Source organism: Eulemur rufifrons, chromosome 14 (genome assembly GCF_041146395.1).
Source record: "Eulemur rufifrons isolate Redbay chromosome 14, OSU_ERuf_1, whole genome shotgun sequence".
NCBI classification, from domain to species: domain Eukaryota; kingdom Metazoa; phylum Chordata; class Mammalia; order Primates; family Lemuridae; genus Eulemur; species Eulemur rufifrons.
In genome coordinates, this window is record NC_090996.1 from 18,142,549 (window position 1) to 18,164,119 (window position 21,571).

At 59.7% G+C, this 21,571-nt stretch overlaps 2 protein-coding genes across 4 annotated transcripts in view; one reads left to right on the top strand and one right to left on the bottom strand.

Annotated features, from left to right (window-relative positions):
* The window catches only part of GSG1L (GSG1 like), a 185,268-nt gene extending 183,809 nt beyond the window's left edge, over positions 1–1,459 (top strand). For all 3 annotated transcript variants that reach the window (XM_069486679.1, XM_069486680.1, XM_069486681.1), the window contains one exon: positions 1,362–1,459. In XM_069486679.1, the coding sequence (XP_069342780.1) occupies positions 1,362–1,459 (98 nt within the window). The remainder of the gene's footprint in view (positions 1–1,361) is intronic.
* Positions 1,460–11,106: 9,647 nt separating this feature from the next.
* The window catches only part of KATNIP (katanin interacting protein), a 169,054-nt gene continuing 158,589 nt past the window's right edge, over positions 11,107–21,571 (bottom strand). The window contains exons 22-29 of the mRNA XM_069486777.1: positions 20,865–21,022; positions 19,235–19,299; positions 17,896–18,006; positions 15,666–15,805; positions 14,256–14,357; positions 13,560–13,720; positions 13,356–13,444; positions 11,107–12,771 (exon numbers count right to left, since the gene is read on the bottom strand). Coding sequence (XP_069342878.1) covers positions 12,713–12,771; positions 13,356–13,444; positions 13,560–13,720; positions 14,256–14,357; positions 15,666–15,805; positions 17,896–18,006; positions 19,235–19,299; positions 20,865–21,022 — 885 coding nt within the window. The 3' untranslated portion in view covers positions 11,107–12,712. The remainder of the gene's footprint in view (positions 12,772–13,355; positions 13,445–13,559; positions 13,721–14,255; positions 14,358–15,665; positions 15,806–17,895; positions 18,007–19,234; positions 19,300–20,864; positions 21,023–21,571) is intronic.

Genomic DNA, 21,571 nt, shown 5'->3' on the forward strand with positions numbered 1-21,571 from the left:
GCCCCACCGGGCTGTGAATCCTAGGGCAGCTGCTCATCCTCGCGGAGCCGCAGCCCCAGTCTGTACGATGGGCAGCAGCTGCCCCGCGGCCGGCTGCGAGTGTGGACTCCAGCGAGCGCGGGCTGCGTGTGCTCAGGAACTCGGTTTCCTTCCTCCTGCCCTTCAGCCCCCAACCACCACACCATCTTCCTCAGCTCTCCTCTTTCCCCTCCACCTCGCTGATCCACCGCAGAGCACCCACCCTGGGGTCAGTCCTTGCTGTCCTGGGCTCGGGGTCCCACGGGGGCAAAGCTGGCAGGTGTGCCACTCGGGGCTCCGAGATGAGGAGAGCCCCCAGGGCCAGGGAGAGGACTCGGAGGGCTTCTTGGAGCAGGCGAACCTCTAGCCGGGCCTTGAGGGTTTCCTGCAGCAGGAGGTACTAGGACGTTTTGGGCGGGCCACGGCGGGAGATGGGACTGGTGCTGGGGTGCTAGAAAGACTCCGCAGAGACACGCGATCGAGGGCAGGGGAGGGGGCTTCCGAGAGTCAGGAAGCCCCCCAGCTCTCCCCGAGCCCGGGCGCCAAGAGCAGCAGGCAGTGGCGGGGGACGCAGAGCCCACGGCCCTGGCTCACGAGCAGTTGCTCTGAGTCACACACGTGCCACGTTCGCTGCTCCCGGGGTCTGTAAGGACGAGGCCCAGGGAGGCCTCTGCTCTTGTCCTCCTCTTACACCCCCCATGGCTCCCTGGACACGGATGGGCACACGGGGCACCTCGGAGGCCTGCCGGGTGGGGGACGGTTACAGGACGTGGCTGGGCGCTGGGTGGGTTGTGGGGCTGGGGCTCAGCCAAGGGGTGGGTGGCAGAAGGGACTGGGCGAGGGAAAGTGGGTGGGCGGTTGGCAGGGGTGGGTGGAGGTGGGGCGGGTGGGTGCATGGTGGTGAGGGTTCGTGCTGGGCTGTTGGGTGGGTGTGAGGGTGAGCTGGGGTCAGGAGGGCAGAGTGTGGGTGCAGTGGGCGGGTATGGGGACGTTTGGGGTGCGTGGAGAGGTGGCTGGTGGGTGTGTTACTGGTGGGACAGGATGGATGGGTTGGCGGGGGGAGGTGTGTGAGCGGGCAGGGGGTGAGCAGAGTGGGTGGAGAGCGGGTGGCCGTAGACGTTGGCACGAGTAGTCCAGGAGCGCTGGGGAACGGCGGGGAGGCCGGGTGGGCAGGGGCGGGATGGGCGGAGGGCCGGCTATGCGGGTGGGTTGACAGACGGGAGGACAGGTGGCGGGCGTGGTGAATGGCGTGGGTGAGGGACGTGCAGGTTGGGGCTGGGGGGCTGTCGGGGTGTGGGTGGAGGAAGGCGGCTTTCAGCACTGCCCACCTTGTCTCTTGGCAGGACACCAGGCACACCTGGGGGACTCCTGGCCCCGGAGCTCGGCACAGGAGGCCCCGGAGCTGAGCCGCCAGTGCTGGGTGCTAGGACACTGGGTGTGACCGAGATCCCAGCCCAGTGCCTGGTCCTCAGGCCGTCACCGGCGCCACCCCCTGCCGCAAGACCACCAGTCTGGTGCCCCTGGAACCCTGGCCTGTGGGCTGTGAACTCAGCCAGCCTGCGTGGGAGACACCAGGCCCGTCCTGCCCACTGCCGCCCGGGTCCCAGGGCCCTGGAAAGGGGACCACGTGGGCCTGAGGGAAGGGACAGGGCTGCACAGAGTGACTCTGGGACAGCGGCCACCGATCTTGCACCGTCACACGCGGAGCCCTTCCGGGTGCGGCTGCGACACCAGGAAATACACGGACACTGGCCACTGGACGCCGGGCACCCGCAAGCCCGCCAGGACCCTAAGGAGGTGCCCAGAGGGGCAGAGCCCGTGGGAGACAGGGAGTCGGCTTCCTGGAGGAGGGGGCAGCTGGCACTGCAGGGGGTCACGCAGCAGGCACACAGCAGGGGCTCAATAAATGCTTGCTGAACCTGTCTCCTTTCGGTGTGTGGAGGCCAGTTGCTGTCTGGGCCGTGCTGCCCCCTCATTGCCCCACCCCACTGCTGCCCCGGAGCCTCTCGGTGACACCCCGGAGCGTGCCGGGGCCAGGGCCAGCCCTGGGAGCCGAGGCTGGGAAGGACGGGCGGGAAGGACACAGGCTGGCAGGGCTGCGCGGGTCCCAAAGGGGGCGCAAGGCAGGGGCCAGGCAAGCGGGAAACGCGGGGTGGGCGAGAGATGGCCCCAAACTCAGGCCTTAAGCTGGGAGCGGGGAGAAGCCACATTGCTCCTGAGAGCTTAGCAACGTCACACCACCCTGACCCCTGTTGAGACCCTTCGCTCCGTGTCCAGGGCCACCTTTACACAAAATCCCAGGGCTTAGATGCCTGGGAGACGGATTCCTATTGTAAAGATGAGGGAACTTAGGGTTGCAGAGGTGAAGTAACTTGCCTAAGATTATAGAGCTAGTGAATGGCAGAGCTGGGCTTGAACTGGGACCCCTGACTGCAAGTTCAGGCATCTCCCAGGAGGCCTTATCCCTTTCGGGAAGGATTTCTAGAGCTTTTCCCCAAGTAGAACACGTTCTTTTACTCCATCCTTCCATAGTTCATTCCATCTATCCATCATCCATCCATTCGTTACCCAACCATCATCCAACCCTCCATCATCCCTCCATCATCCCTCCGTCCCTCCATCATCCCTCCATCTCTCCATCATCCCTCCAACCCTCTATCATCCCTCCATCATCCCTCCAACCCTCTATCATCCTTCCATCATCCCTCCAACCCTCTATCATCCCTCCAACCCTCTCATCCCTCCATCATCCCTCCATCTCTCCATCATCCCTCCAACCCTCTATCATCCCTCCATCATCCCTCCAACCCTCTATCATCCCTCCAACCCTCTATCATCCCTCCATCATCCCTCCAACCCTCTATCATCCCTCCATCATCCCTCCAACCCTCCATCATCCAACCCTCTATCATCCCTCCATCATCCCTCCAACCCTCTATCATCCCTCCATCCCTCCATCATCCCTCCATCATCCCTCCATCTCTTCATCCCTCCAACCCTCCATCATCCCTCCAACCCTCTATCATCCCTCCATCATCCCTCCATCTCTCCATCATCCCTCCAACCCTCTATCATCCCTCCATCTCTCCATCATCCCTCCAACCCTCTATCATCCCTCCATCATCCCTCCAACCCTCCATCATCCCTCCAACCCTCTATCATCCCTCCATCATCCCTCCAACCCTCCATCATCCCTCCAACCCTCTATCATCCCTCCATCATCCCTCCATCATCCCTCCAACCCTTCATCATCCCTCCATCCCTCCATCATCCCTCCATCTCTTCATCATCCCTCCAACCCTCCATCATCCCTCCAACCCTCCATCATCCCTCCATCCCTCCATCATCTCTCCATCCCTCCATCATTCCTCCAACCCTCCATCATCCCTCCAACCCTCCATTGTTCCTCCATCCCTCCATCATCCATCATCCATCCTTGTATCAGACATCCGTCCATCATCTTTCCATGCACCCATCCTCGCTATTCAGCCATGCACCTGTGCATCCATCATCCGCCATGGTAGAATTCATTGTGCCCTCCCATGTGCCAAGACCTGTGCCAGGCACCTGAGGTCGGGCACTGAGGCATCCAGAGAGGGCATCTGTGGTCACTGAGTGCCGTGGTGCCTGCTCCAGGGCCACTGCCTGGGTTCAGATTCCCCCTCCTCCTCATGACCTTGGGCAAGTTACTCCACCACTCTGTGCCTCAGTTTCCTCACCTATTAAATGGGGGTAATCATTATAGCTACCTCTTAAAGCTGCTGTGGGGATTCAATGAGCTGACGTAGGCGAAGCGTGTTCAGAACGGAGCCTGGTGCATGGCCAACGTGTAGTCATGGCTTCCTCTCGTGACGGTGAGGGAAGCCGGGGCGTGGGAGCCCACGGGCGGGGGGCAGGCTCCTTTGGGAGAAGGTGGGTGTCAGGTGGGCAAGAGTACAGAGGGGAACGAAAGCACGTTACGGGCTTTAAGATAGTCCAGGGGGCAGGTGTGGGGAGAAGGGGGGTCACGGGCGTGGCGGGAGATCAGGTCAGGGAGCCAGGAGGGACTGGATGCCCCGCTGGGAAGCATAGAGTTTACCCTGGGGGCAGAGGGCAGCGGGCTGCGCCCAGGTGTGCGCCCAGGTGTGTGTTCCAGGAAGCTCGCGCAGCTAAGGGCAGGGGATGGGGAGGGAGACACGCCGTCCTTGCCTCTCTCAAGTGAGAGAAGAGAGTGGTCTGGCTTAGGAACGCGGCCCTGAGAAGGGGACCGTGGGGGCAGATTGGGGAGCTAGCCAGGAGGGAAAATCAACAGGTGTGGGACGGCCTGGTGGGGGAGGAGCGAAGGTGGCGCTGACTTTCGGGTTATGGGGTTCAGGTGTGGGAAATGGGGAAGACGGAGACTTCGTGGTCCAGATGTCCTGAGTCACAGGGGCCCCGGGGACGTCCAGGTGGAGGTGTGCTCATTCAGTCACGCATTGACTAATCAAAGGAGTGACTTGTGAATTCACTTTTCATTCATTCAGTAAATACTGAGGACCTACTGTGCGGGGCTGGAGACGGGCCTGGGAGGAAGACTGGGGCCCAGCTACTCAGGCCTTGAAACGTCGGGACAAGGAGTTCAGGCTCTGGCCTCGTGCAAGAGGGGAACACTGTGATTTGGGGCTGGAATCCGGCCCAGGCCACCCGGCACCTCGGAGCTCTTGTTCTCACCCGGGGTCCTTCTGAAGTTGGCGAGCGGACGCAGGAGGCCAGAAGATGATTTTAGTTGACACATGGGCAAAATTTTAATCTATTTTAATAGTTGTGTTTATGTAAATGTGTATTAGAAAAAAATGTATAACGGGCACATCAGTGCTATGATTTCACAGACGTCGTCACTTAGGATGAAACCAAAATAGGCATTTAAGTAAAAAGAAAAAGAGTCGGTTTAAAGAAAAATATTAAATAAATAATTGTGCAAGTGGTATGTGACTATGATATGTGGATGGCTCGAATGAGGGCCATTGTCACAAAAGGGAAAGAGGACCTCAGGGCCACTTAGGCTTCAAGTCCTCCTGTATCCTTTTGGGCACCTCCTGGGCAGGGGCTGAGAACAAGCTGTCTTTCAGTCTCACGGAGCCTGCAGCAAGAAGGCTGCTAGTTAGATAAAAGGAAGCACTTCCAGGCAGGCGGGGTGAGTAATCCAGTGGGTCACTGAGAGGTACTGTGAGAGTTGTCTTCATACGGGGAGCAAATGCTGCTGTCGCCCCAGTCTGGGAGGAGGGCGGCACCAGCTGGATTGAAGAAAGAGGGTGGCTGGGTGAGGACCCAGAGAGACCTGGACAGGGAAGAAATGGCCTCCTCCTTCCACTCTGCAAACAGCTTTCCCAGCTAACGCCCCCGCCCCCGCCCCGCCCCGCACTGGGCAGACGTGTTCTGAGGGAACGGCTGGCTGGCTGTTGGCTTTACGTGTGTGCCTTTGACCTTGACACCTGCACACTGGCCTGACCCACAGCCCGAGGCTCGGCACCCGCACCCAGTGCCTCTGTAGCCACGTGCCCTGGGCTGGCATGCACAGTGGCCCAGGCACACATACACATGGACATCTGAGGCTGGCCTTGGCCAGAGGTGCCGACCCTACACACACACACACACACACACACACACAGACACACACACACACACACACACGTGCTGACATTGCATATGTGGAGTCAGCACTTTGTACGGACCTGCGTGCTGTGTGTACGCCGTGCTCATCCACGCCGTGTTCCCCTGTTGATCCTGTGTGCTCAGCCATGTGTGCGTGTGCGGGCCCTGGACAAAGTGCCACACAGGTGCTGGTGCTCACACACGGCCCTGTGCACCCATCTGCGCCCCCACACGCCGGGCGCTTCTCTCGTTTGCCGCCACCCGCTCTCTGCCTGGGGCCACAGTCCTTCCCCGGCCAAGCGTTGATGGGCAGGCCCAGGCCTCGGTCAGTAACGGAGCTGACGTCCCTCCCTGGCTGGTGGCTGAGATGAGCAGTCATCCCGCCACCCCCGCCCAAGCCGGAGTCCCGGCCACACACTTGCCTCCCTCAGGGTAATGGAAATGTCAGCGTGATTCATGGGCACCCGTCTGCGGCAGCCGGGCCTGAGGGCCAGGCTCTCCCGGGGAGCCTCGTCCCAGGGACGAGCCGCCGCTGCCAGGGTGCCAGCCCCTCGCTTGGGAGGAAGTGCGGACGGAGATGGGCAGCCTGGGCTCAGCCCTGCGGTGGGCCGCGCTCCCCCAGGCAGCACCGGTTACTGCGCCAGGCACTGAGCCGTGCCCTGCAGCCGCCACAACCCCCGAGAAACCATCTTCACCCTCCCCGGAGGGTGCCCTCTAGTGGAGGAGATGGAGGTTACGCAAATAATCCTAAACAATAAAAAGATCACTTCAAAGAGTGAGACGTGTTATGCAGGTGACCCAAGGAAAGATCTGATTTGGACCAGAGGGTGGGGGAGGCCCCTCAGAGGAAAAGCCATTGCAGCGCCGACCAGAGGAGAAAGAAGCCAGCGAGTAGAGTGTGGGCAGAGGGACAGCACGTGCAGAGGTCCTGGGGTTTGGGGGCGCGCCATGTGGCTGTGTGCAACACCAGGACAGGACAGAGTGCTTGGAGCGAGGTCTGCTGCGGGCCAGTCTCCTGGGCTCAGAGGTGCGGGGCCCCGTGGGGTGTGGCAAGGAGTTTGGCATTCACCTTGACGGCCATGGGAGCCGTTGATCAGAGGGTTTTAAAAGACAGATCAGGTCTGCATTTGGGGAACTTCCTTCTGGCCATGTGTGGGGCTGGCCTGGGAGATAGGGTGCAAGAGAGAGGCAGGGTGACCAGAGGGGCCCAGCGGGGTCCTTGTGGGAGGCGGTGGTGGCTTGGGCTGCATTGGCACTGGGCATGGAGGGAAGTGGGTGTCTGGGCAGTGGCAGCTATGGGGCTTGGAAGTGAGTGATGGGGTGGGGGTGCCTGGCTCCGCCCAGGCTCCTGTTTGGGGCTTTGATGCTATGCGGGGGGGTGGGGGGGGAACGCTGCAGCCATATGAGGCCTCGGTGCAGACCAGGGAAAGGTGCCTTCTGAGTGGGTGGGTTAGAAGAGGGTGCCCCTGCCTGCCCCCAAACACAGACTATGTGGCCCCAGAGCACGCAGCTCGGAGGGCTGGAGTTGAGTGTCAACCCGGCCCCATGGCCTGTAGGGCCGTGACCAACTGCACCTGCCCCGGGCCTGGGCTGTCTGTGGGCCGAGGACAAACTCAGCCCAGCCCAGGACCACCAGTCATGAGGAAAAACCAATCTCCTCTGCGTGGGGATTTACTGCCTGGACAGACAGGAAATCACCGTGCAGGACCCCTGCCCTGTCCCCAGCCCGGCCCAGCCCGTGTTACCCTGGCAATTGCTTCTAGGGCCACGTCTCATCCTGGTCTGACACTGTCTGAGCCTCTGCCTAGCGGGGGTTAGTTAGTGGCCGCGCTGATGGCTGCAGCCTGGCAGGGGCGTGGGCAGCCGCAGGGCAGGCCGGAGCGGGGAGTGAGGGGCCCTGGGGCTGCAGGGGGAGCGGCGGGGCCTCTGCGGGGGCGCAGCTCGGTGGTGGGAGGCCAAGCCCACCAGTGGGTGCACACCTGAGCCTGGTGCACCCACCCCGCCCCTTCCCTCCTGGGGACTTCCAGGGTGTGCGTGTTGGGGTGGGGGGGTGCAGGCAGAGTGGGTGAGGGAGAGGAGGCAGAGATGAAGAATACGGGAGGAAACTCAACCGCTGGGGGAAGGGGTGAACCAGAGCCAGGAAAAAAGTGGCAGCAGAAGGGGCGGGACATAGTCTCTGCCCAGCCAATGGGCTGGCTGCGCTAAGGCCAGTGCCCTTCATGGACCAATCAGCTGGGGCCACGAGGGCGCCCCGGAAACTCGCGAGGGCGCAGGTGGGAGTCGGTGCCGCTCCTCCTGTGAAGAGCCCAGGCTCAGGAATCACGTCCCTGCCCCGAGGTCACTCTTACTCAGCCTCAGGTTGCACACCCATAAGATGAGGGTGACCATGAAACGTAGTGCAGGCGTCCTCCCTCCCAGGAGGGCTGAGCTCCAAGGGCCAGGGGTCACTGATGCCCTCACAGCTCCATGCCACAGGTCCCGCCGGTGACCCTGCAGCCTGAGTAAGGAAGCCCAGCCTCCAGGGCGTAAGGCCCCTCGCCACGGTGGCACAGCCAGGAAGTGGTGCAGCCTGGACTCCACCCCATTGCCCGTGGGTCACCACCAGCTCGCTGGGGAGCTGAGGTCTCAGTGCTGTCACCGCACGTGCCTTCATGACGAACCTGCAGAGCATTCTCGCGGGGTGGAGGCTCAGCAGTATCAGCTGTTTTTGCTATCACAGCAGGCGCTGCTAAAGGCCGCCCCCTCCACAGGGGCTGTGGGTGTCCCAGAGAGGATGGGTGGCCTGAACACCACAGGGCACACGGAGATCCCAGACACGCCTGCACAGGGACAGACCCGCACAGACACCCCGAGGCACTCAGGGACACACACAACACAGTGCACAGAAGCCACTTGCCTTTCCCAGCCCCTGGGTGGCCCTGCTGCCTGGACGCCAGAGGCCTGAGTCCCAGGCCCGGGAGGGCCCTCTGCATGCCCGGGAAGCTGGGGCCTCATTGCCAGCCCCGCGCCTGCTGGACCCCGCAGCACTGTCTCTGCAGCACTGTCCCCACGTCCCCTTCTGCTTCTCCACGGTCCTCACCTACCTCTATCTCGGGGGTTGCAAATCCGCATGCTGGCAGGGGTGTGTGTGTGCGTGTGTGTGTGTGTGACGGTCATGCCAGTGACGGTGGCAGACCAAGGGTAGGGATGGGGGTGACCAGGAGAGCCCGCCAGGAACGTGGGACCAGACTGGCCAGATCTCCCCACCTTTCCAGAGAAGCGGGGAATCTGAATTTTAATGTGAAAGCTGATAGTGAAGGATGGCAAATAATTAAAAAAAAAATTAAACATTGTCTAGGCCAGCAGAGTTGGCCAAACCCAGCAGGCTGAGCCACCAGACTGAGGCCTGCGAAGAGCCCGGCAGGGCCTGGAGGGCTGGGAAAGGGACGGTCCTGGCTCCGGTGAGGAGGGAGGTGAGGCCCAGTCTCGGCACACAAGCCCGGGTAGGGGGCAGCTGCCATCCGCCTGCTGCAGAACCTGCCTTGGCGGCCCTGGGGGCCTTCTGGGGCCTTCTGAGGTGGTGGTGCCAGTGTTGGAACCAAACTGACTCTCAATAAAGGGAAGCAGGTCCTGGACAGAGAAGCGGGGTCCCTAGGGGCTGGCTGCTTGAGGGGAGCATCCTCTGGGAGCCCGAGCCTGCTCTTCCCAACCCTCTTGTCAGCTGCGGCCAAGACCCTTTTCCAGTGGCCTATGCCAGGGTGTCAGGAAGCCCCCAGCCTCTGACAGCTGCAGCCTTGGGGTCTTTTTGCCCCCTGTGTGTATGGCGGGGGCTGCACAGAGGGAAGCAGCAGGACGTGGGGGGAGGGGAGGGCCTCTGTCTACCCACGACAGCCGGGCTCACCCATCTCCGGGACCAAGGCTCACGATGGACGCCCTGTTCTCCTGCCCACACGGGGGCCGACAGGCCGGGAAGGGGCGGGGCGGAGGCCGGCAGGATCCAGCCCTGGGCATTCCTGGGCCGGGGCAGGAAAGAGGCAGGCCCACGGCCACGCAGGACTTGTGCAGGGACGGGCTCACTCAGTGTGTGTTTGCTTGTTTAAGCTGAGCCAGCATTTAAAATTTAGATTTCACATTAAAGATAAATATTAATAAAACGCCTGGATGTCTGGCATTGCTGGCCCCTCAGAGCCGAGCTGCAGCTAATCCCTTAGGGGGCCTGTGCTACGCGGTTGCCGTCCCTGCCGGCCAGCGTTGCTCCCTGACACTGCTTGCCTGGGCCCTGGATAGCTGGGAGGCTGGGACGCCCCCGCCAGCTGCCCACAGGGGTCTCCCAGGGTGGCCTAGAGATCCCTCCATGGGAGGAGTGAGGGTCTCTCTCCCGCACAGGATGGCTGGGCAGAGCAGGGCCCCTGTCTTCGTAGGAACTCAGGGAGGCAGGCAGTGGGGGGCGGAGCCCAGCTACTTTCCCTCCATGCTTAGGGCCGGGACAGTGGAGGGAAGGGCGGTTTCTTTTTTTTTTTTGAGACAGAGTCTCACTCTGTTGCCCGGGCTAGAGTGCCGTGGCGTCAGCCTAGCTCACAGCAACCTCAAACTCCTGGGCTCAGGCGATCCTCCTGCCTCAGCCTCCTGAGTAGCTGGGAGTACAGGCATGCGCCACCATGCCCAGCTAATTTTTTTTCCTCTCTCTATATATTTTTAGCTGTCCATATAATTTCTTTCTATTTTTAGTAGAGACGGGGGCGGGGGGGGGGGGGTCTCGCTCTTGCTCAGGCTGGTCTCGAACTCCTGACCTCGAGCGATCCACCTGCCTCAGCCTCCCAGAGTGCTAGGATTACAGGCGTGAGCCACCGCGCCCGGCTGGGAAGTGCGGTTTCTAAAGAACCTGCTTACTTGGGATTCATCCTGTTGCTGGCACCTGAGCTGCAGTTTAGACCTGCCCCACTGAACCTTCTCCCCCTATCCAGAAGCAACAGCAGCCAACACTCACCCCTGAAGGAAGCAGGCATCTGGGGGCCGGTGTCCCACAAGGTTATCACCCCAGCCTCACCAGGGATTTTGCATTGACTGTACCAGCTTCCAAAGCTGTGTGTCCTTGGAAAGTTACACCACCTCTCTGAGCTTCAGCTCGCTTATCTGTAAAGTGAAGATAATAATAGTGCCTGCCCCATAGGGTTGTTAGGTGGACTGAATAAGATACTGCCAGGCATGTAATAAGCAGTATATGTGTGTGGGCCACTCTCATCTGTCCACACGGCATGACAATCCCAGTGAGCAGGCAGGACCAGGACCACAGCGCCCTTGGCAGTGGGGAAAGGGCCGCTCAGAGAGGGCAACCCTTGCCCGTGTTGCCCAGCCAGCCTCCAGGGGCCTCTGACTCGGGTCTTGGAGGCAGCATGGGCTCCCTCCGTTTGCCCCCAAATCCAGTGGGTCAGACCGTATTCTTAATAACATCTTTTATTGATTTTGCAAGAGAAAAATAGAAATTTATTTTAGAGTTAATGCCTGTACAGCTTCTTTTTCCCCTCCCAGATTGCACGGTACATGCAATTGTTATAAACATCAACTGAGATTCCGGGAGCGGGCGTGTGTAGTGTGCGCGCCGCCTCCCTGAAGAATCTGACCTGTACCCACGCCTCGGGCAGGGAGGGGTAGGTGGGGCTTCCCTTTAAAGCAGTGGCACTGGTTTTGGTCACGAGAGCTGGTGTGCTCAGCCCCTGACTCCCCCAGGCGGGAGGTGCTCACCACATCTGGGAGCGGAGCAGAGGTGCCGGGGGCCTGGAAGCTTCCGAAATGATGGATCTTCTCGGAGAGAAACAATTCTTATCTGCGCATCAGCCCCGTGCTCCAAATGAAAAGCGCATTTGCATAGCTGCTCCAGCCGAGGCTGCAAAGCTCATAAAGTATTTGCTGGGGCTCTCGGTTGCATAGGAACGTACTTGGAGTACAGTACTGCGGCGGGGCCGGGCTGGGCGCCAGGAAAACAACGGATTAATATTTGGAACGAGAAATTACCCACCACTGGGAAACCAATTAGGTCCCTGATCTGCGCTTGTTACATCGATGGAAATAGATGCGTCCTGGGCCTCACTCGGCTGGGGGTGCAAGGCACGTTTCCAACTGGCTGGGAAGCGGGTGCAGAGGGAGAAGGGTGGGGGGCAACGAGAGCCTCCCCGCCTGACTCCAAGGGCGCGGGGCACGGACAAAGGGCGGGAAGCCAGCAAGTGAGGCCGGCGATCGGATCAGGAGGGACTTGGCAGCGGTGTGCGGTGAGGCCAGCCTTCGTCCACACTAAGTTCAAGTGTAAAAGGGAGTGGGGGGTGTGTCCTCAGCCTCCCCCCAACGCCTGCATCCAGAGGGCATTTGGAGGGTTCTTCTGGCCCTCTGGGTCTGAAGCCGCCACCCTGGAGCCTTTCTGGACCTGGTAGCAGCACAGAGAAGGTGCTCTGGCGTGCCAGAGTGGCCCAGCTCATGCTGGAGTGCCCAGCGGGTGGGTCTGGCTCAGTTTCTTTCCCAGCAGGACACGTACCCTTGGCCAGTCCCTTGATAAGAGGAGAGAGGCCCCTGCAGAGCCAGCGCCTCCCTCTCAACCGGACCGGAGGCACACTGGGGGCCAGGAAAGGACCCCAGCCTCTCAGCCAGCTCTGCCCATGCCCAGATGGGGCAGGGGGTGTTGGTCACCTCCGAGGGGGCCCCTGCCCCTGGGTGCTGGGGTTGGGGCGTGGGGCCTGGTCTCCCTGCTGCTCTGCTGAGCCGTGCTCTGGGCCCTGAGGAGGCTGGAGGTGGCCCCCCCGGCCCACCACACTGTCCTGGCGTCAGCCCAGGCCTGAGTGGTCACGGGCCCTGCTCTGCTGGATCTTGAAGGAGAAGCAGGAAGCACCAGCCCAGAGCTGCAGGGGATGGCCCAAGGCCACACCACTCATTATCTGTCACTCCTCTAGTTTCCAGGGTTGTCACCCCCGAGTCCCCTCTCCCCAGCGGGCTCCCCTCCCCGCTGCTGCAGTTCTCTTCCAGGCCCTGGGGCTGAGGGCGGGGGACACGGGTGCTGAGTGAGGCCGTGACGGAGCCCCAGCCTGGCTGGGAGGACCCGCTCTCCCTCCTCCGCCAGTCAGCACTGCCATCGTCTCGCTGGCTCCTTCTCGCTTATGCAGGTTTTGGGACGTAAGGCTGTCAAGGCAGAGCACGGAGGGACCTAGTTACCGAGCCTCAAACCCTTGAAGGGTGCCCCACGCCCTCGGGGTGAAATTGGAGTGCTTGGGTTGCCATTCAAGGCCCTTGGAGAACACCCCCCGCACGCTGGGCGCCTGGCACGCTGGCCCTTCCCTCTGCTGGAGTGGGCGCCGCCACGCCAGGCCCAGGCCTTTGCCCAGCTGCTGGGCACACCCCTCACATCCTCTAGCACCCAGCTCAAATATCACCCCCTCTGGGAAGCCTTGGGCACCCTCTACCGGTTTCCCACGGCACCGGGCAAAGGCCTTCCACACAGTACTGGTGCCCCCAACTGCCTGTCCCTTCTGTACCTGCTACTCTTGGCTACAGGGAGCCGCACCATGTGACAGGTGCCTGCAGGAAGCAGGTGACATGTTCCTCCCGAGGTTCTGTCCCCATCAGCGCCTTCCCAGCCCCTGGGCAGGCTCCTGGGTGGGGTCTGAGGCAGGCAGGGGCGAGGGCAGGGGTGAGGGCCCCAGCTCCTCCTGTAGTCAGACCAGACTCCAGGAGCCGGATGCTCTGGACGAGGACACGCCACTGACCTGGGTCAGCGGCACTCTGCTTCCTTTTCGAGTTGGTGATGATTTGGTTTTCGTTCATCATCTGGACGTCCTGATCCTCGACCTGGTTGCTGCGGGGATGGGGGAGACACAAGATGCAATCGGGCTCCAGGACGCGTGTCCGGCCCCCAGTCCTCGTTAGGGCTGGCGGTGGGGAGGGGGGCGTGGGTCCGACTGGGGCCGCACCTGATGGTGGTGTGTTTCTCCTGGTGACAGATGCTCGCGTCCTCGGTGAAGAGGATGGTGTGGTGGGGCACCATGGGCTCACACGTGGGCAGGATGCCCCCTACCAGGTGGCTCACCATGGCCAGGATCCCGTTGTACACGAGCAGGTCGTCCACCAGCAGCTGCACGGACAGAGGCGGGGCTGACGGATCCCCCCTCCCACCCACATTGACCTTGGGCAAAGCAGGTGACCGCTCTGAGCCCAGGCTTTCTCCCCTGGAAGACGGGTGTCGGCAACAGCGCCTACTGTGTGCCCAGCCTGCCTTAAGATGTCAGACCTGCCCGTGCTGTCAGCCCTGTGTCGCAGACAAGGAAGCTGAGGCTCGGAGGCTTAAATACCGTTGGCACAAGTGGCCGAGAGGGGAGGCAGACTCGGGTCTCTGGCCCCCAGGGTCCCCGCTCTCCCCATCTCAGAGTTGCCCCCCAGACCAGTGGGATTTCAGAGGAAAAGATGAAAGAAAAGCCACTTTCTATTCACTGCAAGGGGGTTTTGGATTCGTGGTTGGATGACACACTTCCCTGCCTCTGAGGACCAGGCATTTGTGTCTAAGGTTGCGACAGAGAGAAGTAAATCAAACTGCGACAAATGATAATTGCTGGTGGCCTAATTACCAATGAGCATAATTATCTCAAAAAATCCAGCTAATAAGTACTTACACCAAACTCCTTCACCCCTCGATGGGGTGTTTTCGCGTAATTCCACAGTTTGATCATTGACACGGTGGTAGGCAGATCGAAAATCACATAGACCCGGTTTACCTGTCAGAGAGCAGAACTAATTAAAACAGGCATGTTTGGAAACAGAGGCGCTCGGCTGGGCCGGGGGCGCCAGGCGAGGGCCGGGGCGAGCTGGGGGCTGGGGCGGCGCCTGCCCCTGTCGGCCAGCCGGGAGCTCCGCCCCCTCATCTTGAGTCAGGTCACGTGCGGCTGCGTTTGCAACAAACTGCTGAGCTGGCTCTTGGAGGGCCTGTGCTCTTGGAGCTGGAGTGGCCCTCATTTACATGCCAACGGAGAGCCGGGAACATCCTCCGCCTTCCCCCAGTTCAGGCCCAGAAACAGTCTGGGGCCCCACGGGCCGAAGGGGCAGTCCCCAACTCAAGTGGAGCACTAGCCACAGGCGAGCTCGCCTGACCCCTGCTTGTCCTTTCCTTGAGTCATAAGTGAGGAGCAGAGCAAAGGCACTGCGGGGGCGTTCCCAGCATGTGTCTTTGTGCCCCTGCTGGGGGTGTGTGCAGGGGCCTGTCCCGCTCAGGGGCAGAGTCAGCTGGCACAGTCGGACCCAACAGCCCTCTCCCTGTCCCTAACAAAGACTCTCAAATATTAGGGGCCCCTTGCAAGACCTAATAGAGAAATAAGCATGCCCTGTTGGCTACAAGCTGCAGCCTCAGTCTTGCCCAGGCCCTGGCCTGAGGTGGGGGGAGCTTTGGGGGAGGGTCCTCCTCCCGCTGTCCAGTGGCAACAATGCCTGATGCCTGCCCCACTGAGTCCAGCTGCCTCTCTGAGTCCAGCTGCGAGAGCGGCATAAAGATAAGCAGGGCCAAGAGCAGGGCTTGAGACCCCGGAAACTGAGTCAATTGGTCGGAAGAGCTGACCAGGCAGGTTTGGGGCCAGAGAGGGGCCAGGGCGGCCAGGTTGGGGTCCAGTGCGCGGTGACACAGGAAGGAGCAGAGGCAGTGAGTGTACAGGGAGGGGGTGGGGAGGAAGAGGGCAGAGCTGTCTGCAGAGAAGGGAGGCAGAACAGAGAACCAGACGGGGGTGTCCACAGGGACCCCAAGCCCTCAGGCTGCTGCATGGGGTTCCTGGCTTCAGAATCCCCTGTGGCCCCTTTAGCTCCTGGGGTCCCCTTATACTAAGTTCCCCCAGAGCAAAGAGAAAGAATTGCTGGCCCGGAGAGCTGAGCCCATCAGGCGCGTTAGCAAAGACCCAAGCCTTTCCAACGGCTCCCTCTCAAGCATCCTGACTTGTCTGAGATTAACTTGACCTTGGAAGAAAGAGACCAGGGACAGAAAGTTCCCCTGCCCGCCCCAGGGCCAGGCGCTGCCGTGGCTGCCGCCGCTGGGAACCCACCAGGCCTGGCAGGATGGGGGCCAGCCACATGTGCCTGCCGTCGCTGGTGTTGTTCACTTGGTCGATGAGCTTGTCCGGGGTGCGGATGTCCCCGTTCACGCCCTCCAGGGAGTTCACGCTGTCGGGGAAGGCGGCGATGTCTGAGGAGGTGTCAAAGCTGCCATAACCAAAAGGCTGCGTGCTCGGCACAGCGCGACGCTCTTGGGGCTGCAGCCTCCGTCAGGCTGACGGCGTGGCTCGGGGGGACGCTGGGGCTGGCGGGCCTGCTGCTCTGGGCAGCCAGAGCGCTGACAGCTAAATTAGACGTGTTCCTGGGAAACTGGGCACGTGGAGGCCAGGGGGCGCGGGCGTGTGTGTGGAGGGCTGGCCGGCTTCAAGCACAGAGGGGTGGAAACCACACAGAGGGCTGGCTGAAAAAGGGACTTTCACGGAACTGCCAGAGGTGGGAACAAAAAATGCTGTTGCTGTTTTGGAGAGCAAATGGCCAACTCCACGGAGGTTTTCTTTTGGATGGGGACAGGGTGATGGCTGAATGTGAAGATGATGCCAAGACTGTCTCCCTGGCCAGGTGGCGGGACTGCGGCAGCCTGACCCAGCTGTCGCCACTCAACCGATGGGCGTTACCGTGGATCTGCAGAGCCCAGGTTCTAGCGCCGGCCCTGCCACTATGACCGTGAGAGCTTGGGCAAGTCACGTGACCCCCGGGCCTGTTTCCTCATCTGTAAAATGGGTATGAAAACATCTATGTCTGGCCAGGCGTAGTGGCTCATGCCTGTAATCCTAGCATTCTGGGAGGCCGAGGTGGGAGGATCACTTGAGCTCAGGAGTTCGAGACCAGCCTGAGCAAGAGTGAGACCCTTGTCTCTACTAAAAATAGAAAGAAATTAGCTGGACAACTAAAAATATATATAGAAAAAATTAGCCAGGCATGGTGGCATATGCCTGTAGTCCCTGCTATCTGGAGGCTGAGGCAGGAGGATTGCTTGAGCCCAGGAGTTTGAGGTTGCAGTGAGCTAGGCTGATGCCACAGCACTTTAGCGCAGGCAACAGAGTGAGACTCTGTCTCAAGAAAACCCAAAAAACAAAAAAACATCCATGTCCCAGAAGTGGTGTGAGGATCTCAGAGGACACTGGACGTGAGCCCTCTTAGTAAAACCAGTGGAGCCTTATACATCCCAGCAATCACTAATAATGATCAAAACCATCAAGAATCATTAATCCCAGCTGAGGAGGGTGGTACAGTAGGAGAAGGCAGAAAAGGATCCAGCTGGAGCCCAGGAACCCCAAGCAGATGCAAGGCAGACTTTGTAACCTGCTCCGGCATTTCCCTAACTGGTGGGTTGGGATTATTGACGCAAGAGCCTAGAGGGGTCAGGACAGATTACATAAAAGAGAGGCAGGATAGCTTGGTGGTTAAAAGCCAGCATCTAGAGTCAGACTCACTGGCTGTGTGACCTTAGGCAAGTTACTCAACCTCTCTGTGTCTCGGGCTCCACATCTGTAAAATGGGATAACAACAGCACTTTCTTCACAAGATCACTGTGAGGGCAAACGAGGCACCAAGTGACAAGCTCTGACACAGTACCTGGCACAGAGTGAGCCCTCAGTAAATATTAACAGTATGTCTTGGGGGCCTGGCAGACAACAGTGGGAGGGGCGGGGACTTGGATGGATGTGCCGGGGAGGAAAGGCAGTGGCCACTCGGGTGCAGCCGTTATCGCTATACTTGACCGCGGGCCTCGTGTTGCCAATTTCTCAGAGAGAAGCTGGACAGCAGGGTTTTCATGTGAAACCTCCTGATTTTTAAAAATATTAGCAAGCAATTTAAAATATTTTAAAACACACTGGGCTTACAGTTTGCAAATTCTGGCGTGGGTATACCGGAAGCAAAGGGTTCCATGGTTAATAAATTTAGGACACGGTGAGTTGCATACAGCGCAACAGGTCAGAGCCTTTAGAACCCAAAATATCTACAGTTCTCTGCGAGGGGGCTGCAGCTGGCAGCCTCTCCCGATGCACTTGACCACAGGACTCTGGTGTGTGGAATTCCGGCTCCCGATGGCCTGGCAGGGTGCTGCTCTCTGCTTTTCCACCGCCCCCTCCCACGGCCAGGGGGACTCTGGTTCCCAGAGGGACACTTCCCCCTGCATTCAAGGATTCTGTCCCTGTCCAGACCCTCCTGTGCTCCCTCGGGTCTGGATGGAGCCCCTTCCCATCCTGGAAAGGATACTGTTCTCCGACAAGGGGATTTTCTCTCCCCGCTCGTCGTACAGCTCTAAGCCCGTGAGACCGATGTAATAGGGGTCGCCCCAGCTGGTCAGGAGCTGAAACTGGAAAATGACTGGGGACATTATTAAGGAAATCAGGCTTAAATTTTTGGAGAACAAAGTAAAACAATGACAAAGATAACAAGATTTTTTTTGGATTATATTGATGAAAAAGAAAATGTTTTCTCTCTCTGAGACTAAAGCCTATCAAAATATAGGTGGCATCAAAGTTTCTTTAATTTAAACTGCATACTCCTGTGTGTGTGTGTGCGTGTGTGTGCGTGTGTGTGTGTGTGTGTGTGTGAAGGATTCCAAACCTTTCTCCAGGCCTCAGGAGACGGGACAAGCGGAGGGTGCTCCCCAGGGAGCAGGCAGGATGGGGGAACATTGTGTCACAAACTCATTGGATGGTGTTGAACAAATTGCTTCCCTCTCTCATGCCTCAGTTTCCCTGGCTGTAGAATGGTAAGAGCAGAGTACCTGTTCCCTCCTCCACCCTTTTCAGGTATGCAGGGGGCTAAAAGGGGGGACACATGAGCCTTAGAGCATCAGGGGCTGTGGGACATGGCAGGGTGACCCACGTGTACAACCGGGCATCAAGCCCTTCCCAGGCTCTGTCCCCTGTTCCTGCCAGCATGCCCAGGAGCCCGCAGGGCAGGAGACCCGAGAAGGGTGAGGTGGCTCCCAGGCGATGTCATAGCAAGAGGCGGCACTTCTAGGAGAGCCGACTAGCTAGACAGCAGGTCTTAGAGCCAGGCTGCCAGGTCCACTAACCTGGTCCTACACCTTCCCAGCTGTGTAGCCCTGAGCGAGTGACTGAGCCTCTCCTGCCTCAGTCTTCCTAGCTGTGCAATGGGGTTGCTAGCAGTACCACCTCACAGGGCGGCGTGAAGACTGCGTGAAGACAGGTGAGGCACTGAGAACAGTGCTAGGCCACTTCTGTCTTCACCTCGTCCCAGCCTGGCTCCAGGACAGCCCCGGGTCCAGTCCCTGGGCTCAGTTTCAGCTTCTCCACCCCCAGCCCCATAGCTGGAGTCCTGGGTGCTGCCTTCTGCAGCCTCTGCCTGCCAGGAGGTGGGACCTAGAAGGAAGACCTAGAAGGAGGTGGGGCATGGCTGCCCCAGTCCCAGCAGCACCCAGTAGGCTGGGGAACCTGGGAGTCCTTCCATCCTCTGCCTCAGTTTCCCTACATGGCACTCCAGCTGCCTTAGCTGTGGCTGTCTGAAACCCCGGCCGGGCAGCTGAGGCCCAGAGCCTGCCCTGGGGCCCGGGCTGCGCTGCGGGGTGGGACGAGGAGGATACAGCCACACGGCATCAGCGGCGCCTCATAGTCCATGCTCGCCCGCTCCAGGCTGTTCCTGTCCAGCCTGAAAAAACACAAAACAGCAAATGAAGAAGATCACGACGGCCCCAAATCACTGGTCAGTTATTCCCCGGGCAACAGACTGAAGAAATACGCCAGTTGAGCATTCCCTGGGATGCAGAAGTGCTAAGACAGATGAGGGCCCTGCTCCCTGGAGTTCCCTTCCCAGATGACAGTCATTGCCGGGCCGGCGGGAGGCTGTGCCAGGAGGCCTGGTGCTCGGCTTTCCTGACACGGACTCTTTTATCCCTCAACACCACCCTGGGGGGTGGGTGCTTTGATGTCCCTGGGTTGTGGAGGAGGAAACTGGAACAATGAGAAATGCAGTCACTTGCTCAAGGCCATGGAGCTGGCAGGTGGTGGTGCTGGCATGTGACCTGAGGTTGTCTGGGCCCACTGCCCACTCTCTTATCCACCCCACTCTGCTGCCTCCATGAACAAGGAGAGTCCACGCTGTGCTGAGAACCATGAGAGACCCATGATGGGGTGATGGGACAGAGGGCCCGGGTGGGGCAGGGTACGTCAAGGGGTAGCCCAGGAAGGCCCCTCGGAGGGGGCAGCCATGGGAACGTCAGAGCTGAGCCTTCCACGCAGAGAAGCAGCAGAGCGAAGTCCCCAGGGTGGGAAGGAGCTGGGCGCTCCAGAGGGCTGGATCGGGGCAGGATGGGGAGAGGGAGTGAGAGGAGGCTGGAAGGTGGGGAGGGCCCTGAAGGCTTTGGCTTCACGATCCCGTGCACCTGCCTCCACCGGCCAGGGCCTCAGTTCCTATATCTGTAAAATGGGCATGATACTCCCTACTTCAAAGGGTGGAGGGTGGGATTCCCCAAAGGACGGATAGGAAGCACCCAGTGCTCAGCAGGCCCTCCAGAGAGAGCGACTCCCCCGCCAGCCTCCCCACCGCGCTCCGCTCCCTGGTCCATGGTCAAGGCCTCCAGCCCTGGCCTGGTTCTCTTCAATTTTAAGGGAAATGTTACAATTAATTGACTGTTCCCAGTGACCATACCAACAAGCCATCCCCACAACGGCGGAGGGAAGCTCATTTTGTTTCGAGAGCTTGGCCTCTGGTGTTTGGACATCAGGGAGTTTAAATGAGTAAACTTAATGTGACATTTACAAATCGTTATGAACTTCATGCAGCTGAGACTGGGGCCAAGAAATCCCAGCGAATCCATGAGATATTAGGCTCTACTTTTCTCTTTGAATCTTTCTAAATCAGGAACACAGAAACAAGAGAAGCAAGGCCCTTCCCCGAACTGGCCAGTGGACATTTCTGGCATTTCTGGAACGGAGGCCGGCTGTAGCCTCTTTTTCCCAGCGGGATGCGCAACAAAGTATTTAAAATCTTAAGCTCTCCAGACTATGAAAAATCCAAACATCCCCAGACAAGGCTGGTACATCCCACAGGCTTCCGGGGAGGCTTGGCTGAGCTTTAGAAAACGGTCAAGTTGAAAAGCAATGCGTTTGATCATCGTTTCAAAACCCTTTCAGTGTACACACTTCAGAGCAAGTCACACAGCAAGCGAGCCCAGGCACGGGGAGGACCTGTGCCCGGTGCCCAGTCCCCCTCACCTCCTGGCCGGCTGGGGCAGCAGTCGAGCCTGTAGGTAGTCCACGAAGAGGATTTCTTGAGCAAAATCAAAATGACAGTTGCCTGGCCCCTTCCGGATGAGAAAGCCCTCGGGAGGGGAGACGCACAAGCCGTCCAGGGAGACGTGCACGATTTTGGCCTGGCAAACAGAAGAAACAGCACACCTGAAGGGGAGAAGCCAGAGCAGGGTGGGCTGCGAGACTGACACGGCTGGGGCTGGGGCAGCTGGCGGTCACCACGGACGGCCCTTTGCAGAGCCCCAGGCTTGAGACACAGCCTGGGCTGGCCTTTCCCCTGAGCCAGAGCCACCTGGCCAGGGTCCGCTTTCCAGTGTCATCCCTACTCCGTGTCAGGCGCTGTGCCAGGTGCTGGGCAGAGAGCAGACGACAAGACAGGCAAGGCCCCTGCCGCAGTGGACATGTACATCCATTCTCTGGTCACAAGTTTCAGGGGTGGCACTTGACTTGGCCAAGGCCCCACCCACCTGCAGCAGCCTGGGGCGGTATGACATGGTGACCAAGGGCATGGACTCAGGTGCTCCAACATCCACCACCAGTAGCTGTGGATGTGACTTAACTTCCCTATGCCTCAATTTCCTCACCTGTTCAATGGGCACAGTAATGAGTTAACTTAGTAAAGTGCCCAAAACAGTGTGTGGCACAAAATGTGCACCCCATGGGGGATATCA